Consider the following 23,118-nt stretch of genomic DNA (forward strand, 5'->3'; position numbering starts at 1 on the left):
TGATGGCTCAGAGCCTGGAGCCTGTTTCCGATTCTGTGTCTCCCTCTCTCTCTGCCCCTCCCCCATTCATGCTCTGTCTCTCTCTGTCCCAAAAATAAATAAACGTTGAAAAAAAAAAATTAAAAAAAAAAAAAAACACAGAAAACTAAAGTTTTTGTGTACTTGTTTTTAAAAAACATTTGCATCTTATTCTGATGGTTTCCTTCTTGTAACCTGTAATTTTTTCAGGGGAAGGTGCTATCAACCTGGCTTTGGCTCAGAACCGAAGCCAAGATGTGAGAATGAATGGACCCATGGGAGCCGGAAATTCAGTTAGGATGGAGGCGACATTTCCCATGGCAGGTGGTCCAGGTGAGATCTCCCACTCAGTTATATGACATTTTACTGGTTTCCTTTTTCCCTTTATCTGCTAATGTATGATCATTTGAGTTTTGCAAAATAGGTGGGGGTTCCTGACACATCACTGTTTACTGATTTAAGAAAATAAGATTTAAATCACTCAGGAAGGTAGAATCGCAGAGAATGGGCTCATGCTTAAATGTAGATAGATGAGCACTGAACTGTGCAGCAAACATTTGTTGAGTTCTTATTGTAGGACAGACTCTGCTCAAAGTGTTGGAGATAGAAGTGAATAAAATAGGGGCACCTGGGTGGCTCAGTCAGTTAAGCATCTCTCAGGTCATGATCTTGGCGGTTCATGGGTTTGAGCCCCTCGTCAGGCTCTGTGCTGACAGCTCAGAGCCTCGAGCCTGCTTTAGATTCTGTGTTTCCCTCTCTCTTTATCCCTCCCCAACTCGCACTCTGTCTCTGTCTCTCAAAAATAAATCAACATTAAAAAATTTTTGTTTTTAAAAAAATAAAATAAAGAAGATAAAATTTTAAAAAAATGAATAAAATGTTTTTTATCTTCAGAATGTTTATAGTATAATGGAGTATGTAGCTTTCCAATTGCCACCCATTTTCTATGAGGCTGAGAATCTGAGCCGAGAGTTCTTTGTGTTTATGTGGAATCTGAAGAATATGTGGAAGAATATGTGTTTTTAGATATTTAGAATTTGAGAGAGTTATAAATTATTTGTTAACTTTTCTGGTAAAACTGAGATTTCTTCTTTAGAGAATGAACTCAACATTCTGTGAATCACAAAATACTAGAATTGAGTGGACTCTCTCATTTAAAGCTGAGGAAACTGAAGCTCACAGAAAGGAAGCAGTTTACCCAGGGTCAAGTAGAAATAGACTAATATCATGGATTTAACTCCTAGTCCAGTGCTCTTATCACTACATTAGTGGCTTTCAAACTTTTTCTGCTTTAGGACCTTTTATTCAAATAAACCAGAAAAGCACAGCTGCTGTGGTTGAAGCAGAGTAACCACCTGAAACTATACTGAGTCATTCACATTCCCACTTACCACAGTAGCTCTTGAAGAAATAGAGCAGAATGGAGAAACTTAATTTATAAAACCATTATTCCAAACTGTAGCTGAAGACTTGGCCATATAAAATTGGGGACTAGATTTTTATCCTGGCAGTGCCATTTCCTGTTTACCTCAAGCTAGTCACCATACCTCTCCAAGCAATAGTTTCTTCACCTAAAAAAATCAGATAGTAATGCGTACAGTCTTTTGTGCTCATGTTTGAAGGTGGATGAGCCCTGAGCCATGTAGCTGACATTTACAGAGTTCCTATTATATGTCAGGACCTGTGCTGTTGAGCTGTTACGGAATACCACATGGTAGATAAACAGTACCTATCCTGGTACCTGTAGTAGGGAGTCAGTATAGTTATAGTTCTCCACAGAAATCTGAGCATTTGGTATTATGGTAGCTTAATGAGAGATAATCAGTGATGCTAGTGCCACTACTGAAGAACCAGAGTGGGAAGACTCTGGCCAAGTTGCATATAGTTAGTAAAAGAATAGATCTAGAATGAGAGACAAGAAATCTGGGTTTTAGTCTCAACTCCTGGACAAATGACTTAATATTTACTGGCCGTAATTGCCTGGAAACATATTTACGTCCTAGAAACAATGCTGTGGATCCCTTCTAGCCTTACATTTTTAGGACTCTATTAAAACTGACATCAACACACTAATGCAAGTATCTGGCAAGTAGCAGGCATATTTACTAAGCATCTCTAGGATGTAAGTGTAAATTATAGTGATATAGTTCATTGTCAACATAGGAAACTTAGAAGCTTAAGGTTGAAATCAAGTTAGATTGGAATTTAATGAAGGGTACTGATTGTGCTAATATATGTAATACAAAGTTGAAGGAATAATAAAGTTGAAGTAATGATCTGTAGTCATACCAACATTTTAACCCCTAGATATCTTTCTTTACTGCCAAGCGTACTTTAGGAATATTTTTCTCTGATGTCCATTGGGACAATGGTTGCAAATAAAATTTAATATTAGGTTGAACATTTATAAACAGAGAAAGTTTTAAGGGAAAGAGATCTTAACTACCCTCTAAAACAATAATAAATGACTTTGGAATTGTCTGTCTAGAATGTCTTGGATTGTCAATTATTCTTAGTATTACTTTCTTTGCTTAGCACTGGCAACAGAAGTTGACTGATAAGCCAGAAGTCTTTTGTAATTAAAAGCCTTTTTTAACCCATAGGCTTTTTTAAAAAAATTTTTTGTAGCCATATAGAACTGCCAAGATTAGTAAGGGTGCCATAGTCATTTAGTCATGGTTTCTTGACCTTGTCACTGTTAATATTTTGGGCTGATCATCTTTTGCTGTGGGCAGCTGTCCTGTGCATTGTGGGATGTTTAGCAGCCTGCTTGGCCTCTACCTACCAGATGCCAATAGCACTACCACACCTTCCCCCCTAGTTGTGCCAACAAAAATGTCTTCAGATGTTGCCAAACATTCTCTGGGGGACAAAATTGGCCCCAGTTGAGAATCATGGATCTCGTGCAGATTCCTACCTAGTGCTGGAATATATGTTAGAGTGTCACTACTGAACATGTAGTCAGCATGCTCTTGAACATTTCTGGAGATAGAAAGCTCATTGTAAACTGAGAAAACCTGTTTCTTATCTCCAGAGAACTTTCTTACTGTCTAATTACCATCTTTGAAAAATGGAGGGGGGTTTCTCAGAGACAAATCCAGTTATAGACAGATAAACATTTATCTAACTGTCCCCACTACAAAACACCCAAGAATGCTAGACAAAATATAACATTTAATGCATGGCTGACCTTGTAAGAACTCAAAGGAAATCCCCAGAGTGAAAAAGAAGTCAGGGGCGCCTGGGTGGCGCAGTCGGTTAAGCGTCCGACTTCAGCCAGGTCACGATCTCGCAGTCTGTGGGTTCGAGCCCCGCGTCAGGCTCTGGGCTGATGGCTCAGAGCCTGGAGCCTGTTTCCGATTCTGTGTCTCCCTCTCTCTCTGCCCCTCCCCCGTTCATGCTCTGTCTCTCTCTGTCCTACAAATAAATAAACGTTGAAAAAAAAAAGTCAAAAATGAAAATTTAAGTAGCAGTAAACAAATGAAGAGATTCTGCAGGGACCAAAGGCTCTGAGTTTGAATGGCCAGGAAGGGATAAAATATGAAACCTTGGCTTGGGTCTACATAAAGAAGGAAGTTATCAATTTGAAACTAGAATTTTCAGTGAAAGGTAGATTAGAAAATTTTCACCCTCTGACACAGAGGGAGACAAATGCAAAACTTACGTGTCTTGGCCTGGGCTCTAGTTGGGAGGTGGGGAAATGGTGATTATGGAATTGTCTTTTCTACTCTGATTCATGTTGGACATTTAATATATTATTATTATTTTTTTAACATTTATTTATTTTTGAGACAGAGAGAGACAGAGCATGAACAGGGGAGGGGCAGAGAGAGAGGGAGACACAGAATCTGAAACAGGCTCCAGGCTCTGAGCTGTCAACACAGAGCCCAACGCGGGGCTCGAACTCACGGACTGTGAGATCATGACCTGAGCCAAAGTCGGCCGCTTAACCTACTGAGCCACCCAGGCACCCTGGACATTTAATATATTATTGAAATGACCCTGGAACAGTCAAGCTAAATTATTAAGTGGTTCTAGACTGGTAATAATTGTTGATGCCCTGGAGGGACATATTCTCAACCTGAGCCATTGCAGACTTCTCATAGTTAAAGCCCTAGTATAAATGAGTTTATACTCCAGATTCATAAAATGTAGGACTAGACTCCCTCCCTCCAAAATTCTAGATAATTTATAATAGTAGGAGTATCAGGGTATTTAAAATGATGAAAATCACAAGAGAACAAGACACCATTAAAACAGAATTTTGGAATGGCACCTGGGTGGCTCAGTTGGTTAAGCATCCAACTTTGGCTCAGGTCATGATCTCCCCATTTGTGGGTTTGAGCCCCACATTGGGCTCTGTACTGATAGCTCAGAGCCTGGAGCCTGCTTCTGATTCTGTGTCTCCCTCTCCCTCTCTGCCTCTTCCACACTCATACTCTCTGTCTCTCTCAAAAGTAAATAAACATTAAATAAAATTTGAGGTGTGCCTGGGTGGGTCAGTCGGTTAAGCATCCGACTTCAGCTCAGGTCATGATCTTGCGGTTTGTGCAAGATCACTCACTCTCTCTCTGTCTCTCTCAAAAATAAAACATTAAAAAAAATTTTTTAACTAAAAAAAACCCCAGAATTTTGGGGAAAAAAACAGAACTTCTAGAAATTTAAAAATTATTGAAGTAAATAACTTGTTCAGCAAATTAGACACAGCTGAATTGGAAGGTTAATATGAAGAAATTACCCAGAATGCAGCAAATTAAAAATAAAGAGATGGGAATATGAAAGAGGTCAAGAGACATGATGGATAAAATGAGATTTAACATATATCTGAAAAGGGTTCCAGAAGAAGAAAATAAAGAAATTGAAGATGACAACAGAGAGAATGGCTGAAATTTTTTCCAACATGGGTGAAAGATGTGAATCCTCAGAAATACTGAGCAATATAAATTAAAATAAATCCATGTTTCACACAAATTTGAAAAACTATAAAACAAAAAGAGAGTGTTAAAAGCAACTCACAATAAAGGATCAATTATTTACAAAGAGAAAACGATCAGATCACAGCTGATTTCTCAGTAGCAACCCTGGAAGCCAGGAAACATTGAAATAATATTTTCAAAGTGATGAGAAAATAATTGACAGCCTAGAAATTAAACCTATCTATACTATCAAGAGTAGTATAAAATACATTTTTGGGGCGCCTGGGTGGCTCAGTCGGTTAAGCGTCCGACTTTGGCTCAGGTCATGATCTCACAGTTGTGAGTTCGAGCCCCACATCTGGCTCTGTGCTGACAGCTCAGAGCCTGGAGCCTGCTTCAGATTCTGTCTCTCCATCTCTTGGCCCTTCACCTGCTCATGCTCTGTGTCTCTCTGTCTCTCAATAATAAATAAACATTAAAAAAAATTTTTTTAAATACATTTTCAAAGACACTAAGAGAAGTTACCATTGCCAGACTCTTGCTAATTGCAGTGCTCAAGAATCTACTTCAGGAAGAGGAAAATTGACCCTAAGATGGAAGAAATAAGATCCAAGAAGTAATGGTGAGCTAAATAATTGGTAAACATGGGGCAAATCTACATAAGTATTGGCTTATTTAGCAATACTTGAAATAAATACTTTAAATAAAGCATACTCTTTAAGTTATGTCTGTTGACATTTTAAAGATATTAAAATAATAGAAATAAAATGTATAACTTTTTTTTAAGTCTTTTAATGTTTATTTTTGAGAGAGAGAGAGAGAGAGAGTGCAAGTGGGCAAGGGGCAGAGAGAGATGGAGACACAGAATCTGAAACAGGCTTCATGCTCTTAGCTGTCAGCACAGAGCCCGATGTGGGGCTCAAACCCATGAACCGTGAGATCATGACCTAAGCTGAAGTTGACCAAGGCACTCCTAAAATGTATAACTCCTAAACTAGTAGTGGAGGGGTAGAAAGGAAGGGCATGTTAGAAAAAATCCAGTAAAATCCAAGAAAATTAGGAAAACAGCATAGAAAAAATAGGAAATCACCATAGAAAGAAGGAGTAAAGAGCAGTGGTATCCTAAGATGATAAAATGAATCAAAATATATAGTAACAGTACAGGTAAACGTATTATGAACACTGATAAAAAGATGGTGATTAATCAGATTGAATAATAATCTCAGGCTTACTAATGTGCTTTTACAGGAAGCACATAAAACATAAGAACACAGTTCATAGTTAAAAGGATGGAACAAAGATAATACATGTGAATATTAACCAAGAAAAAGGGTATATCAACAGACTTTAAGATAAAAAGCATTAGGGTAAATAGGGTCTCTGTATGATATAAGAGGAAATATTCATCAGGAAGACAGCTAAACTTTTATGTACTTACTAACCTAGCCTTAAAATATGTGAGGCAAAAGTGGACGGGATTCATGGAGATATCACATCTTCAGAGACCTGTTAACACACCTGTGTTAGTAATTGATGTATTAAGCTTATTTTGAAAATTAGTAAGGATAAAACTTGAATAACATAAGAAAAAAAGTTTGACATAATGGAGGTATATAGAAAACATGCACTACTAATTCGGGAATTTTAATTTTTTCAAGTACAAATGGAACATTTATACAAATTGACTATGTGTGTTTCTAAAACCAAGTTTCATTAAATACCAAATATTGGTATCACACAGATCATGTTCTATGACCACAGTACAATTAAGTCAGTGGCAAACAAAACATAGCTAACCAAAATATGCTGTATTTTTAGAAAATGTAAAATATATTCTGAATATCCATGATTTAAAAGCAATCATGGTGGACAGCAAAAATACATACCAAATTTGTGAGATGTAACCAATACAGGGCTTGGAAGAAAATTTAAGCCCTAAGATAACTATATTAGAGCAGAACATGAACTGAAAATTAAGAATCTAAGTTTCTGACCTAAGAATTGAGAAAAAGAACAGAGTAATAATAACTTAGGAGGAAGGAAATAATAAAGATAAGAGCAGAGATAAAGTATAAATTAAAAATAGAACAAAGCAGCAAAACCAAAGATGTTTGTTTGAAAAAAACAACTAAAACTGATAAACCTGGTAAAACAAAAAGAAGTCATAAGCAATGTAAAGAAAGAATCTAAAGGGTGAATTTTGGGGCACCTGGGTGGCTCAGTAGGTTAAGCGGGTTAAGCGTCTGATTCTTGATTGCAGCCCAGGTCATGATCTCATCCTCTGTGAGATTGAGCCCCATATTGGGCTGTGTAGTCAGCACAGATTCTCTTCTTCCTCCCCCTCTGCCCCTGCCCAGCTTGTGCTTGCTCGCTCTCAAAAAATAAAAAAAAAAATTTTAAGGGTGAATTTTATGGTATGTCAGGGAAATACAAATCAAAACCACATTGAGATACCTCCTCATACCAGTCAGAGTGGCTAAAATTAACAACTCAGGAAACAACAGATGTTGACCAGGATGGGGAGAAATGGGAACCCTCTTGCTCTGTTGGTAGGGATGCAAACTGGTGCAGTCACTCTGGAAAACAGTATGGAGCTTCCTCAAAAAAAAAAAATTAAAAATAGAATTACCCTATGACCCAGCAATAGCACCACTAGGCATTTATCCACGGGATACAGGAGTGCTGATTCATAGGGGTACATGTACACCAATGTTTGGAGCAGTGCTATCAACAATAACCAAATTATGGAAAGAGCCCAGATGTCCACCAACTGATGAATGGGTAAAGAAGATGTGTCTTATATATACAATGGAATACTACTTGGCAATGAGAAAGAATGAAATCATGCCATTTGCAGCAACATGGATGGGACTGAAGGGTATTGTGCTAAGTGAAATAAGTCAGAGACAGGTACCATAGGTTTTCACTCATATGTGGAATTTGAGAAACTTAACAGAAGACCATGGGGGAAGGGAAGGGGAAAAAATAGTCTCAAACAGAGAGGGAGGCAAACTATAAGAGACTCTTAAATACGGAGAACAAGCTGTGTTGATTGCGGGGGAGGGGTGGCGAGGAGGAAGGGAAAATAGGTGATGGGCATTGAGGAAGGCACTTGTTGGGATGAGCACTGGGTGTTGTATGTAAGCGCTGGGATCATGGGAATCTACTCCCAAAGCCAAGAGCACACTGTATATACTGTATATTAGCTAACTTGACAATAAATTATATTTTTTTAAAAACTTAAAAAAGTAAAGTTTAGAAGTAGAATCATAAAATAAAAATTAAAAGGGTGAATTTTATACTATGTGAATTATATCTCAATGAATGGAAAAAAGTTGTGAATAACTTTAGCCTAATAAATTTTGAAGCAGCAGCAAATTAACAGTTTTCTTGAAAATATAATTTAACCAAAACTGACTTAAGAAAACTTGAAAAATCTGTATTTAAGAAATTGTGAAATAATTAAAAATCTGTGTCCTTATGAATTAATTAGCATAACCCACAGACCCAGATAGTTTCCAGGTAAGTTTACTAAGCATTTAAAGAACAGATACACATGTTCTTCCAGAGCATAGAAAAAGAGGAAAGATGCTTTTCTGCTCTATTTTGAAGTTACTTTTTAATCTTGATGCCAGAAAGCAAAGACATGAAGAGAGGATAATATATTTTCACTTATTAATATAGATGGTAAATCCTGTAAAGCCTTAGCAGTATCAGAAATTGGAAAGACACGGAACAAGAGGAGTTCTCAAATTGCTAGTTGGAATATAAATTGGAATAGCCACTTTTTTTTTTTAAGTTTATTTATTTACCTAAGTAATCTCGTACCCAACATGAGGCTTGAACTCATGATCCCGAGATCAGGAGTCATATGCTCCTCTGACTGAGCCAGCCAGGCACCCCTGGCATAACCACTTATGAGAGCAGTTTGGCAATATCTAGTAAGATGGAAGATGCTTATAATTTAAAACCTAGGAATTCTGGGTATATAGTCTAAAGACACATGTCCACAAGGATACATGACATTGCAGAATTATAAGATTGAAAATTCAGGGCAGTGGGAGGGAGAATCTTACTACTCATCAGCAGGAGAATAAATGTGTGGGTTCCATAAAATAGCAGTCAGGATGGATGGATCTCAAAAAATAATATTAAGAGAAAAAGGAAACTGAAGAAGACAGACTTTGCCAGTTATACAAAGATTAAAAGCATACAGAAAAGCATACATACATTCCACATATGTAGAAAAGATAAACATGCATGTAACTATTAATCCCAATTATAAGAGAGTGGGAGTGGAAAGAGATTGGGAAGGAGTGGGGACTTCTGCTGTATCTACATATGTATCTGAAGGGAATGGGGCAAAATGTTAATTAACAAGGTAGATGATGGGTACATAAATTTTCCATACCTTTTTATCTTCTTGAAATATTTTACTTAAAAACAAATGTTGTGCCAATTCCAGTACTCTATTCTACAGATTTTCTTTTTCCTTTAGGACTAATAAGGATGACCAGCCCTGCCACTGTTATGATACCCCAGAGTGGAAATGTGTCATCTTCCATGATGGCACCAGGCCCCAATTCAGAGCTGCAGCCCAGGACTCCTCGCCCTGCTTCTCAGTCAGGTAATGACCTCCAATCTTTGTGGCTTAAAGAGGCTGGAACTCTCTGCAGAGATCATTACAAAATTCAGCTATTTCTGATTCCACGTTCCTAACTGCCCAACTTAAATGCCACCTTCTTCACAAAATCTGCCCTATTTCTTCAAGTTGAAAGTCCATTTCCTTCTCAGAATTTCTCTTTCTCTTATCAGTTACAACCCAACATTCCTAACAATGCATTCCTTGGGCTACTTAGTCCTGCAAGATACTTCTTGGCAGAGAATTCCATAATAAATTTGGTAAGTGCATCATATGTTACCTCCTTCCTAGAGATTCAGAATTAATGTATTGGAGGCACTGGAAGTCCTGCCATGAAGAAACCTGTCTAAGGTGGTTAGGTTCAGTTGTTTCCCAAACCAAATTGACTGTATTTTGTTTTATTTTCTTATAACACTAATGAACATAGTTCCCAAGAATATGCTTTGGAAAATACTGCTCTCCACATTTTATGTTTGGCTCTTAGATCCACTTTTGAACCATAAGCTCTTTCTAGACAACATTCATCTTTCTGTCATCTTGGTGTGTTGCTTTGCATATAGAAGGTGTTCGCAAACATTTCATTGAAGGTACCAGGGCATTTTACTCTATATTTTTCACGATTGCCAGGACTACTGTAGGATCTAGGGTTGCAGTAGTTTAATTATTGCTTTGTTGACTGTCTTTAAACAGATTCAATGGATCCACTCCTCTCTGGGCTCCATATACAGCAGCAAAATCATCCCTCAGGATCTTTAGCTCCCCCGCACCACCCAATGCAGCCTGTCCCTGTGAACAGACAAATGAACCCAGCTAATTTTCCCCAGCTGCAGCAGCAGCAGCAGCAGCAGCAGCAGCAGCAGCAGCAACAACAACAACAACAACAGCAGCAGCAGCAGCAGCAGCAGCAGTTGCAGGCAAGACCCCCACAGCAGCATCAGCAGCAACAGCCACAGGGAATGAGACCCCAATTTACTGCCCCAACTCAGGTGCCTGTTCCTCCAGGCTGGAACCAGCTGCCTTCTGGAGCCCTTCAGCCTCCTCCAGCCCAGGGTTCTCTGGGCACAATGACTGCAAGCCAAGGGTGGAAGAAGGCTCCCTTGCCTGGCCCAATGCAACAGCAGCTCCAGGCAAGACCATCCTTAGCCACGGTACAGACACCTTCCCACCCGCCCCCTCCATATCCCTTTGGCAGCCAGCAAGCCTCACAAGCCCATACAAACTTTCCTCAGATGAGCAACCCAGGCCAGTTCACAGCTCCTCAGATGAAGAGCTTGCAGGGAGGGCCCTCCAGGGTCCCAACCCCCCTGCAGCAGCCCCACCTCACCAACAAGTCTCCTGCCTCCTCACCCTCCTCCTTCCAGCAGGGATCCCCTGCGTCCTCCCCAACGGTTAACCAAACTCAGCAGCAGATGGGACCAAGGCCACCTCAAAATAACCCACTTCCCCAGGGATTTCAGCAGCCCGTCAGCTCTCCCGGTCGGAATCCTATGGTTCAACAGGGAAATGTGCCACCTAACTTCATGGTGATGCAGCAGCAGCCACCAAACCAGGGGCCACAGAGTTTACATCCAGGCCTAGGAGGTGAGGAGCACTGAAGCTATTTGTGTTGATAAATTTACTGGAGATAGATCTTAGTAGAACTTCAATTTTTAGAGTTAATGGAGGGAGGATGTAATTATTTGGCTTTGTGGATGTAGTGGTGACACTTGATGTAACTTAGTTAACTTGATACATATTGACTTGATACATTATGCAGCATCTTACTGGTTACATTTAAGCTAGCCCTCTGGATGAAAATGCAGGTAAAACTCAATATAGAGATTTTCATTTTGTTTTTTAAATTACTTTTGCTTGATCTTGGACTGATAAGATGTCCAGAAGAAACATGCATTTTATTAATTTAAATCGCTCAGCTGTTGAAAAAAAATTAAGATTATGCAATAGAGCAAAAATGAAAAAAATAAATACAGGGTCTTTTGGGGAAAAGGCCCTTCGAGTTTTCAAGTTTGATAATCTTCGTAAAGTAGTAAGCATGGTATTTGTTAAGTTTGATTAAAGTGTTAAAGGGGAATAATTTCAGAGATCATTGACTTTTATAGTTTATAATGCCAATGCCTGCTCCTTAGAGAGGGAATTCCACCAGTTATACCTAAAGGAGATTTATTTATTTATTTTGTAAGGTGCCTCTTGTATGAAGAAAAAGCAATGGAGCTTAATGTGTGAGAGGTAAAACGATTACAGTAAAACTTATCCATCTCCATGTTTATTATTTATCTTATTAATCATTGATCTAGTGCACATGAATGTGCTTGGAGCTTTTCAGTAAGGTATAGAGAGTGCCAGTAATACTGTCATCTGATGAACATATCCCCACCAAAAGACACCCATTGCCTACCCAGAAAAAAACCCTTGCATCTTTAGTGCAACATAGCAAAGGCATGTTCTCATGGTTTCTGGTGAAATTAAGTTGCTCATCAGTCTCTTCACTCTCTTGTAATTAATTTTACTGACGTGCAGGCTCTGATATTTAAATCCTAAGAAGTTTTTAGAAAATGCAAGAATGTTTCAGTTCCAAACTTCACTGTTCTGGGCATCTAGTCCTGGATCAGTGGAAGCTGGGTAGTCCCTCCTGCAAATGTGATTCCTGATTTAATTATAGTGGAAGCATGCAAATGGGGACTTGTCACTGCTAAAGAAAGGACAAATGCATATTTGTCTACAGAGCGTTTTTCAGGACATTGAAAAATTGGTCCTTAAAAATAAATGGACTAAAACAAAAATTTTTAAGTGAGCTTTAGGTCTTGATGCTTTCATAGAGCAGATTATGTGCTCACTTAGGTGAACTGGCCACATCAAGGCCTATGTTATAAACAATGAGTGGGTTCTGAGATCCTCCTTCTTACAGATCTGTTTTCTGAAATTAAACCTTCCTATAAAAGGAAGTAATACTTTAGTAAGATTCCATTAAAGCATGGCTTTTGGTACCATAGCTGTCGGAATTGCAGCAAACCTTATAAGGGGAAGGCATGATGATAATTTAATATAGCCTCACTTTGAAGCTCCTATGGATTGTTGCTAATCTCCTGTCTCTTCCCAAGAGACGAGCACAATATTGGGGGAAGTTTTCCACAAAGGAGATTGTCATCCATTTCCCTCAATGGAAAAAAAAATCACCTATCGTTAATATCAGGACCCAGCTCTTTGTTTTATAGTATTTCATATCAATTTGTTTGAATATGAGAGAATTTAGCATATTACTTTGGTACCTATGTTAAAGTATGTAAAGTTTTGGGGTCTGTTGTATTACAGAGAAAAGTGAGCCCTAAACCTTGCTGTGACATGGCCTCAGATCACATTTAGGGAGCAGATTGCCATCTCTTCCTTGGCATGTTCTAAGTGTAAATTTTTTAGTATTTCTTTTTCATTTTGACAATGCTCATGTAAGAGATTGTGTTGATTTTTTTAACCATCTTTCCCAACCTTATTATTAAAGATCTTACCAGTGTGACAGAGAGAGCTAAGCCAGTGGAGACTTCATGCAGCTCATCCTTCCTTATTCATTCCACATCTAAGCAAGAGTATAAATTTGCTAGGTAACTGCCTTACTCATTGTTTTCTATTAAGGAATGCCTAAACGCCTCCCACCTGGCTTCTCAGCAGGACAGGCCAATCCGAACTTTATACAAGGTCAGGTGCCTTCGACCACAGCAACCACCCCTGGGAATTCAGGAGCCCCTCAGCTGCAAGCAAATCAAACTGTCCAGCATGCAGGTTTGTTTTCTGTGATTTATTCAGCCAACATTTATTGAACATTGTGTGCTAGATACCATGATAGATAATAAGAATATACAGATAAATATAAATCCTGGTCCTTCTCTTAATCTCAAACCCAAATTATTCTTTCAGGGCAATAACTAATATATCAAAAGTAGGTACAGTGTCTTGGGAACCGAAGGAAAGGAAATTAAACTTGAGTTTGAGCAGGTTTCAGCAATTTTTTTTTTTCCTGTAAAGGACTCCAGATAGTAAATATTTCAGACTTTGCAGATTATATGGTCTGTGTTGCAACTACTTAACTCTGCTATCACAGCACAAAAGTAGCCATAAACAATATGACAAATGAGCATGGCAGTGTTCCACACACTGTTTATTTAGAAGCTGGCAGTGGGCTTGATTTGGCTCATGGGCCATTGTTTGCCAACCCCCAAGTTAGTAAAAGGGCAAAAGGCATTTCTGGCAAAGGAAACTATAAGTACAGAGACACATGGCATTTTGGGCAACTGCACCTTTCGAAATCTCTCTATAGTACATGTTAGCTTTGTTTATGCAGAATGTCTAAATTCTGGTTTATAATGTGGTGTTTGAAGAACAGACTTTAATCAGTATAGATTTAATGCCGACAGTGTATTTGTGGAGAAATAGGATAGAGCAGAATGGCTAAAAAAAATTGTAAAACCGTGTTGTAATATGCCCAGACTTCATGTTTCTGGTTGCTTAGGCACCACATGGACTAATCTTCTTATCCTTTCTCATTGAGCCAGATCGGAATGAAGTAAGTGCAAACATTTTCTGTGGAGAACTCCCCATCCCCACTTAGAGTTAATTTAGTTGTGTGGTTCCAACTTTTAATGGTAAATCACTAAGGAACAAGAAAAGTTCTAACTTAGTTTGTTTTTTGTTTTTTTTTTTAAAGTTCAAACTACCTCTTGAAGCGTGAGAGAAGGGCAGATTAAACTGTTTTACTTTACCCATCTGCCAATGCAAAACTGCATTCCTGGTTATGTGAATTTATGGTTTCTGTAGGAAGTTATGAATAGTGATAAAATCATTCATCATTCTTCCACCCAAGCACATCTATTTTGTATTTCTATATGGTGCCTTCCACAGGCACATACTGTTTAGACTTCCACACTTCTAAGATCGTTCTACTCCTGTCTCTCATTTTCTGTTCTCTTAACCCTACTTTATTTCTCTTGTTAGCTTTTAGTTCTCCTGAAAAAATATTTGTCTGTTACAGTCTCTTGCCAACTCCATAGAGTCAGGGGTTTGGTGTGTCTTGTTAATTGATACTACCTTAGCACCAAAAGTGTCTTGTGCATATTAGTTACTCAAGAAGTAATTAATGATTGAATGAGTATACACTGTATATTCAGTGTGTACAGAATATTCAGTTTATACAGTATATACAGTGATCATGGAGTTTAAGTTAAGAGTTTATAAGGCTAATGATCCCAGAATCTTTTTTGGGATTCAGAAAAACTGAATAATGTGAACAAGGGACAGTTTGTCCCCTGCCTCCCTGGCTGGAGTGTGGATTGGCCTCATAACTTCATTATGGCTGCCACTTTCTAGTCCTTACTTAAAAGTGACAAAGAGGGGCGCCTGGGTGGCGCAGTCGGTTAAGCGTCCGGCTTCAGCCAGGTCACGATCTTGCGGTCCGTGAGTTCGAGCCCCGCGTCAGGCTCTGGGCTGATGGCTCAGAGCCTGGAGCCTGTTTCCGCTTCTGTGTCTCCCTCTCTCTCTGCCCCTCCCCCGTTCGTGCTCTGTCTCGCTCTGTCCCAAAAATAAATAAACGTTGAAAAAAAATATTAAAAAAAAAAAGTGACAAAGAGCTATAAAATAATCTAAAAGAGTATTCAGTAAAAAGGGGGAGGTAATGCAAGTAACTATAGGAAAATCCTAAAGACCCAACAATAAGTAAACACTGCAGCAAGCCAGGCAATGTCTTTGTCTAAATTAGAAATAACTGGGAATAGGACATGTGCTGTATGATCCACCAGGGACTGCCACAGGGAAGGGTCAGTGAAGTTTTGTTTTTTGTTTGTTTGTTTGTTTGTTTGTTTGTTTGTTTTGGTGGATCGGAGATTTATTTAACACCAGCGGGCTCAGAGAAGACCATTTCTCCAAAGCTCTGAGCCTAGGGGTCAGTGAAGTTTTAACATCCCTTGGTAACTGTTCCTCTGTCTGCAGTTTCTGGGTTATCTGTCAGTTGACTTACACCAGAGGCTCAGCTTCAGATAAGGAATAAGGAATTTTTACCACACTGGGGCAGAGGAGACCTGTCCTTAGGAAGTATCAGGTGTTCTTTCCTTTCACGTGTAGCATCCAATACCACACATGTAAACTTTGAGAGTCATTAGTTTTCCAGGAAGCATGTTTAGCATTGCCAAGGTTTTCCTAAGACAATGCATCACATTTGTTGTTTTCCTGACTCATCTAAAGCAGAGCTTATTTCACCAGCCTACAGTGCTTTTCATTAATTTTCTTCACCTTAAAATAGCTACATGTCATTTTCGAACAATGAGATGCTGCCTTTCTCTTTATTTCATCTGAAAGAAACTAAACTGTTGATCTTCAAAGTGTTATCTTTAAGTTACCAAATAGGAGTAAAGAAACCATTTCCCCTTCTCTGTTGTGTGGTCATTGGGAATGTAACCAATCATTCCACAGTCATGTCTCCATACTTCAAAAAAGCCACAGAAAATATCTCAAACATAGCATATTTATTTATGTTGGTCAGTGGATATATGGGTTATTGGTGTTTCTCCAATTAGAGTATCTTAATACCAATGTAAGAGTATTTCTATCTGAAACTGTCCTTTTTTTGTTTGTTTGTTTGTTTAAGGTGGTCAAGGAGCTGGTCCTCCTCAAAACCAGATGCAGGTGTCCCACGGGCCACCAAATATGATGCAGCCCGGCCTCATGGGAATTCATGGCAACATGAACAGCCAGCAGGCTGGTAGTTCTGGGGTTCCTCAGGTGAACCTGGGCAACATGCAAGGCCAGCCCCAGCAGGGCCCACCATCTCAGCTGATGAGCATGCACCAGCAGATTGTGCCCTCCCAGGGCCAGATGGTCCAGCAGCAAGGAACCTTGAACCCTCAGAATCCTATGATCCTTTCAAGGGCCCAGCTTATGCCTCAGGGCCAGATGATGGTGAACCCTCAAAGCCAAAATCTTGGGCCCTCGCCTCAAAGGATGACCCCACCCAAGCAGATTCTTCCCCAACAGGGCCCACAAATGATGGCGCCACATAACCAGATGATGGGGCCTCAGGGGCAAGTTTTACTCCAACAGAACCCAATGATAGAGCAAATCATGACCAATCAGATGCAGGGGAATAAGCAACAGTTTAACACTCAGAACCAATCCAATGTCATGCCGGGACCAGCACAGATAATGAGGGGACCAACTCCAAACATGCAAGGAAACATGGTGCAGTTTACGGGACAGATATCAGGACAGATGCTGCCACAGCAAGGGCCCGTGAGCAACAGTCCATCTCAGGTTATGGGGATTCAGGGGCAGGTCTTGCGACCACCAGGGCCCAGCCCACACATGGCCCAGCAGCATGGTGATCCTGCTACTACAGCAAACAATGATGTCAGTTTGTCTCAGATGATGCCTGATGTTAACATGCAACAAACCAACATGGTTCCCCCCCACGTGCAGGCCATGCAGGGAAACAGTGCCTCGGGAAACCACTTCTCAGGCCATGGGATGCCTTTCAATGCACCTTTCAGTGGAGCACCCAATGGAAATCAGATGTCCTGTGGTCAGAATCCTGGCTTCCCAGTCAATAAGGATGTCACGCTAACAAGCCCATTGTTGGTCAACTTACTGCAGAGTGACATCTCTGCAGGCCATTTTGGGGTAAACAATAAGCAAAATAATACCAACGCAAATAAACCGAAGAAGAAGAAACCCCCTCGGAAGAAGAAAAATAGTCAGCAAGATCTAAAGTAGGTTGTGATAGTTTTGCCTCAAATTGTATTTATTTCTATGTGAACTTAAAATTTTAAACGTGTATAAAATCAGAACAGTATGAAATCCCTCTGCTTCAACAATTACCAAGTCATAGTCTGTCTTGCCTTCATCTCCCATTACCTTTCTGATTATTTTAAAGCAAAATGACTGAATATTTTCAGTACTATGTACCTCTGAAAGATAAGGACAGGTTGGGTTTTTTTATTTTAATGAACACATAATACCATTAACATGTAGGAAAACGAACACTTTCTCCATAGTCTCACACACTCAGACAGTGTTCAAAGTTTTCTAATTATCTTAAATTAATTCTTTTATTATCGTTTGTTCAAATAAGGGGCCAAACAAGGTTCGTACATTGCAACTGACTCATCTACGTCTCTTAAGTCTATAGTCTCAGGGATTGTGGCACATAGAAACTGAAAAGTAGCCAGTGCTACCACATTACACTCCACAAAGCACTTCAGGGTTATAACAGCTACTAGGGAGCCAGAAAGGCCAAGTGTGTTTTGGAAATGAAAACAGTTTATCAAAACTCCCCGCTCTCTCAAATGGAAATAGTTTTTTGGGGACACCTGTCTGTCTCAGTCTGTAGAGCATGCAACTCTTGATCTCAGGGTTGGGAGTTCAAGCCCCACGTTCGATATAGAGATTACTTAAAGAAATAAAAATAAAATCTTTTTACAAAAAGAAATAATTTTTTGTACAGATGCCTTTCCTTCAAAGGCTCTCTATTTTGTGAAAAAATAAGTAAGTAAAGGCTCTCCATCTCCATCATCCCTAGAAGCTTAAAGCCTCATTCTAACATGGTTGGACCTTTTAAATCAATTACCCCTTAAGTAAAGGTTCTCTAGGTGAGTTCTTTTGCAAGATCATAGCAGGAAGGACAATTAATTTATATGTCATGTCTTGAAGCTAAGTGTTAATCATGTTTTTTTTGACTTTGATAAAATGTTTCCAGAGGGCCTATTGATTAAGCTGGATTTTCTGCCTTTAATCGTAGAATTGGAAGAGACATTTGTTAATAGGGAATAGTGACTAATGAATGTAAAATGGGTTCATTGAAACAAATTGCTAGAACTGTAGGAGAGTTTTAGTTAAACAACCATAAATGTTCAAAATAAAACCCAACTGTCTCTGAGCCTTCCCACGATATTTCTTTGATTATACCATACTCACTTGCTGCTTCTTGAGTATTATAAATTAAAAGTCTGTGACTGTATATTAACAAACTATATTTTCCTAAATTCAGACTTAATAAGACCTTTAATTATCTAATTTTTCCAGTAGCTCTAAGTTAAATTCTTTACTGCTTTCAACCTGCTGTCCTGGGAGGGTATTTATTTCTCCCAGTAGTCTAAAATTGTAAGGCTATTCAGTTGCCATTAGTATGCATTCTTGCTGTCTTCACCAGCTCTGAGGAAGATCGCTTACTTGTTGGGGCTAGAAATTGTGGAAAGGACCTTATATAGGCATCAGGGTTCCTACAAAAGGGACACAGTAGGTATAATAGGAAGAGCACTTGCTCCTAACTCTACCACTAGCTCACTGTAGAGCCTTGGACCTGTTTTTTACACCTCTCTGGGCCTTTGTTTTCTCATCCATAACATGAAGTGACTGGACCAGATATCTTGAGATTTTTTTAGTACAGTTCCATGAAAGTAAAGAGACCTACAGAATCCTTATAATTTGAAGTGAGAGAGAAGTCATAGAAGGAACAAATTGCTATAGGCATCTGGATGTGCTAAAGACCTGCTTCAAGCTCTAAATTTCCATGTGCTAGGACTTTTTAAAATGGATTTAAGGTAAGGCTTAGAAACCACACAATACAATGAGATCAAATACTGTCTAAAACTGGGTGACCAATATCAGGGCAAAGGGAAACTAAAGATAGGGAAGAAAGATACAGCCAGGAATAAGATTGCAAACCAAATGGATGTGAGTACATTGGTTCTTTGGGAATGTGGATGTTAGTAGATAACATTTTTTTTCATTTCTTTTTCCCCACTAAAAATTCTAAGCTACAACCAGGTAAAAACGAAAGCATCCCAAAACCAGTGGGGATGTCTGCAAATACTCATTCTGTAGCAGAAGTAATTAGCTTTGTTCTAGTATTCTCCATTTTTCTTTATTCCCTGGATACCATTTTCATCAGCCAACCTACAACTTCTTGCAAGGTGTTATGAATTGTGAGAGTTGCCGCTATAATATCCACAAAAAATAAACAATCTGGACTCCATGGTTGAAATTGATAACTATACCAAAGATAGTGTGGTTTCACAAGAATAATACTTTATAATGTTGATAGTCCAAACTATGATCAGGTCTTAAAACATTTAAGCGATGGATGATTACTTGAAAATCATTATGTCAGAAATTTGTAGAAAGCACTTTGAGTAAATAGCCATACTATTATTAGATGAAGTAGATTTTATTGTTTAATGAAATTGCTGGATTATTTTTATTCCAAACAGTGAATATTTTATCGGACTAGAGATATGGAAGTTACGATAAAGATGATAATGCAAACAGATTTTATGTCTTCAGAAATAGGGGAGAAGTTAAGCTACTTTCATGTATAAGCTAAGCAACTTACTCCCAAATGTATAATTTATTTTTTAGTACCCCAGATAATCGCCCAGCTGGGCTGGAGGACACGGATCAGCAGCCATTGCCTGGAGAACAAGGAATTAACTTGGACAACTCAGGCCCTAAACTGCCAGAATTTTCAAACCGACCACCAGGTGATAAAATGTTAGCTAAAGATTGCGTACTTTTCATCATTTATACAGCAGTACAAGGCTTCTCTTCAAGGAAACATTGGTATTTTATTTTGTCTCCTAACTAGGCTTCTTTAGCAATTAAATGTGTCTAATATTTGGAAACTTTGCCTTGGTAGTAAGTAAAAATTTCAAATATGACTTCTGAAGGCATATGTATATGTAGTGTATACAGTTGACCCTTCAACAACATGGGTTTGAACTGCATTATCTACTTATATGCAAATTTTTTCAGTAAATACAGTAGTATAAATGTGCTCTCTTATGATTCTTAATAGCGTTTTCTCTAGCTTACTTTACTGTAAGAATACAGTATATAATACATATAACCCAGAATGTGTGTTAATCAACTGTTTATGTTATGTAAGGCTTCCAGTCCACAGGTAGGTTATTAGTACTTAAGTTTTGGAGGAGTCAGAAGTCATACATGGATTCTCAACTGCACAGGGGGTCGGTACTCCTAACTCCCACATTGTTCAAGGGTCAACTGTGTATAGATACTGCTCAGATTAGCCTTCTTGATATTAAGTCCGCATAAAATCAGACTGAAATGTCAAGTGCTTCTTTATTCTTGTCAGTATCAAGATTCTAGTTGGCATCCAAATGGAGTAAGATTAAATGGAAAGATGTTTTCACTCGAATCCTGCTTGCCTGCCTTTCCTGCAGCCTTTCCTATTGGGTTTTTTCGAAACAATGAATAGGGTTTACAATAAAATTTTTTTTTAAATTTTTTTTTCAACGTTTATTTATTTTTTGGGGGACAGAGAGAGACAGAGCATAAACGGGGGAGGGGCAGAGAGAGAGGGAGACACAGAATCGGAAACAGGCTCCAGGCTCTGAGCCATCAGCCCAGAGCCTGACGCGGGGCTCGAACTCACGGACCGCGAGATCGTGACCTGGCTGAAGTCGGACGCTCAACCGACTGCGCCACCCAGGCGCCCCTACAATAAAATTTTTTTAATAGAGTTTTTATTATGAATCTTTAAACATAAAAACTATATAAGAGTAATAAAAGAGACGCTCATGTACCTACCACCCAGCTGAATAATAAATAAGATCACTATTGGTGAAGCCCCCTGTGTTGTACCCCTTTTTGGCTATAAAATAATATTATCCTCTAAATGTTGAAAAGAAAAAAACTTTCTAAAATTCATTTATTCCAACCTAGGTGTTATAGAAGAACTAAGGCCAGCTGCCACAATATCTCTATACTTGTTACTCTTGACCTGAGCAGTGATTTGTAACCTTATTCCCCTGTGACCCAGTCGAAGACACCCAAGCCTGTCATACTTAGGTCACTCTTCCCTGTGTGTACAAAGGATTATGTTTTGTTTCTTTCTCACTAGTTATTCCTCCTTTTTGACGTGTGAGAGTGACGTTATTTTGGGTATATACCGTAATCCACCCTTAATTTATGTATTTTAAAAGTGAACTAAAAAAAAAAAAAAAAGTAAATACACCATGATGTCAATACTACATGCTATTTATTACAAATTGTTTGGGAACACCACAATTCCAGTCAGTGAGTTGCAGCAATTGAGGCAGGGAGGTCACCAGTCTTGGCAGGTATATCTAGATGACATTATGAATAGGAAGATACCTTCTTCCCTCAAACACATGTGAATTCCTATATGAATCCCAGAGGTCCTTGCACACATCATTGCTTCCTTTCTAGAGTTTAAAAAGTAGGAACCTACAGGATGAATTTGGCCTATCATGTGTTTGAACTATCCTGCAGTGTCTTAAACCAGATAAAAACCTGAATTTAGATGCCTTTAGATAGAACATTCATTCTGCAGTTTGGCTCTGTCCACAGGACTACTACTGTCTTATACCAGACCACTTCTGTTCTTCACTACTGGCCTGGTGCCTAAAGGCATATGAGTTGCAACCCTTGATTAATAAATATGGGTTTGGGTTATGTTATAGACACTATGTGTGTTTTGGCTTTCATTCTCTACCATTATGTGACGGCAACCCTAATCTGTCTTCTTAACGTTAGTGCCCTTTGGACTGCTGCCTCCAGCTTCTGGAACCTTTATAGCAGCCATGCCCTCAGCTGTAACTTTTGAAAAGTTGATGTATTATCTGCTCTGCTGTCTTTGGTATTTATTGTGCTACCTGGTAGGCTGATTTAAAGATAAAAGACATTTGTGACATAGCCCACCAACCGTGGGCTTCTACAGAAATGACAATTTTCTTAATATGGGAACCTGAGTTAAACCTGTAGAAGTGCCATATTATTGTTGGCTCTATAATTGTAAAGAAGTGACTTGGGCCTGAAATAGAAAAGGATTTTTAAAAAAAATCTCTAAAACTGAATTCTGTACATTGTACTCATTGGTGCCATGGTAAATCTTTGGCCAGAAGACATTAATTAGGGTTGACCACAGGGTCTGACCCTGTGGATCAGCAGCATATTTGGTAGCTCCTCTGTGAAAATCATGAACCATCATTTCTGCCAACTGCCAGAGCCAACTGTTTTTATTCCTGCGCCTTCTTAAAACTTCCCTTATGCATTTTTATGCAACAATGGAATAAATCTAGTTTGTGAAATTGTATCCCAGCTATATCCCCACTTTTTCCCATGGAACTACCTTTATTCTTGGTTAATGATTTTTCCTTTCTGCTGATTGTGTAAAGCTCTGGTTCTAAAATGTCAAGTAAAAGCTTCACAAAAGAAGGAATCATTTGAACTGTTGCCTTCTGAAAATCTATAAGGCATTGTCCCTCAGTTCTTTTCCCAAAATTATTTTTTATTCCTGAGGGCAGTGTTTCTGGCTTATTATTCTTCCTTTGTGGATTCATAGAAAATATTTCTCCAAATTGAGTTTTAACATGTAAGAAAGTAAATGGAAATTAATATCCATAAAAAAATCTTCAGTATCCTCAATTTATTTTCAATGTGTATATCAGCTTCTCTTAGCTCCTGCTCTTTATTAAATTGAACTACATCAGAGGGACAGTTTAGTTCATTTGGGTTCCCCAAAGGATT

General features: G+C 38.8%; 1 protein-coding gene across 9 annotated transcripts in view; it reads left to right on the top strand.

Moving 5' to 3' along the window:
- Positions 1 to 23,118, top strand: part of NCOA6 (nuclear receptor coactivator 6) — a 109,363-nt gene that overhangs the window by 65,143 nt on the left and 21,102 nt on the right. For 3 of the 9 annotated variants that reach the window (XM_045053714.1, XM_045053716.1, XM_045053715.1), the window contains 6 exons: positions 229 to 351; positions 9,415 to 9,561; positions 10,267 to 11,157; positions 13,201 to 13,347; positions 16,202 to 17,318; positions 19,966 to 20,087. In XM_045053714.1, coding sequence (XP_044909649.1) covers positions 229 to 351; positions 9,415 to 9,561; positions 10,267 to 11,157; positions 13,201 to 13,347; positions 16,202 to 17,318; positions 19,966 to 20,087 — 2,547 coding nt within the window. Of the gene's footprint in view, positions 1 to 228; positions 352 to 9,414; positions 9,562 to 9,586; positions 9,837 to 10,266; positions 11,158 to 13,200; positions 13,348 to 16,201; positions 17,319 to 19,965; positions 20,088 to 23,118 lie in introns of those variants that run through there. The other 6 variants (XM_011280858.4, XM_011280865.4, XM_045053719.1 and 3 more) reach the window with 5 other exon arrangements.

Source organism: Felis catus, chromosome A3 (genome assembly GCF_018350175.1).
Source record: "Felis catus isolate Fca126 chromosome A3, F.catus_Fca126_mat1.0, whole genome shotgun sequence".
Lineage (NCBI taxonomy): Eukaryota > Metazoa > Chordata > Mammalia > Carnivora > Felidae > Felis > Felis catus.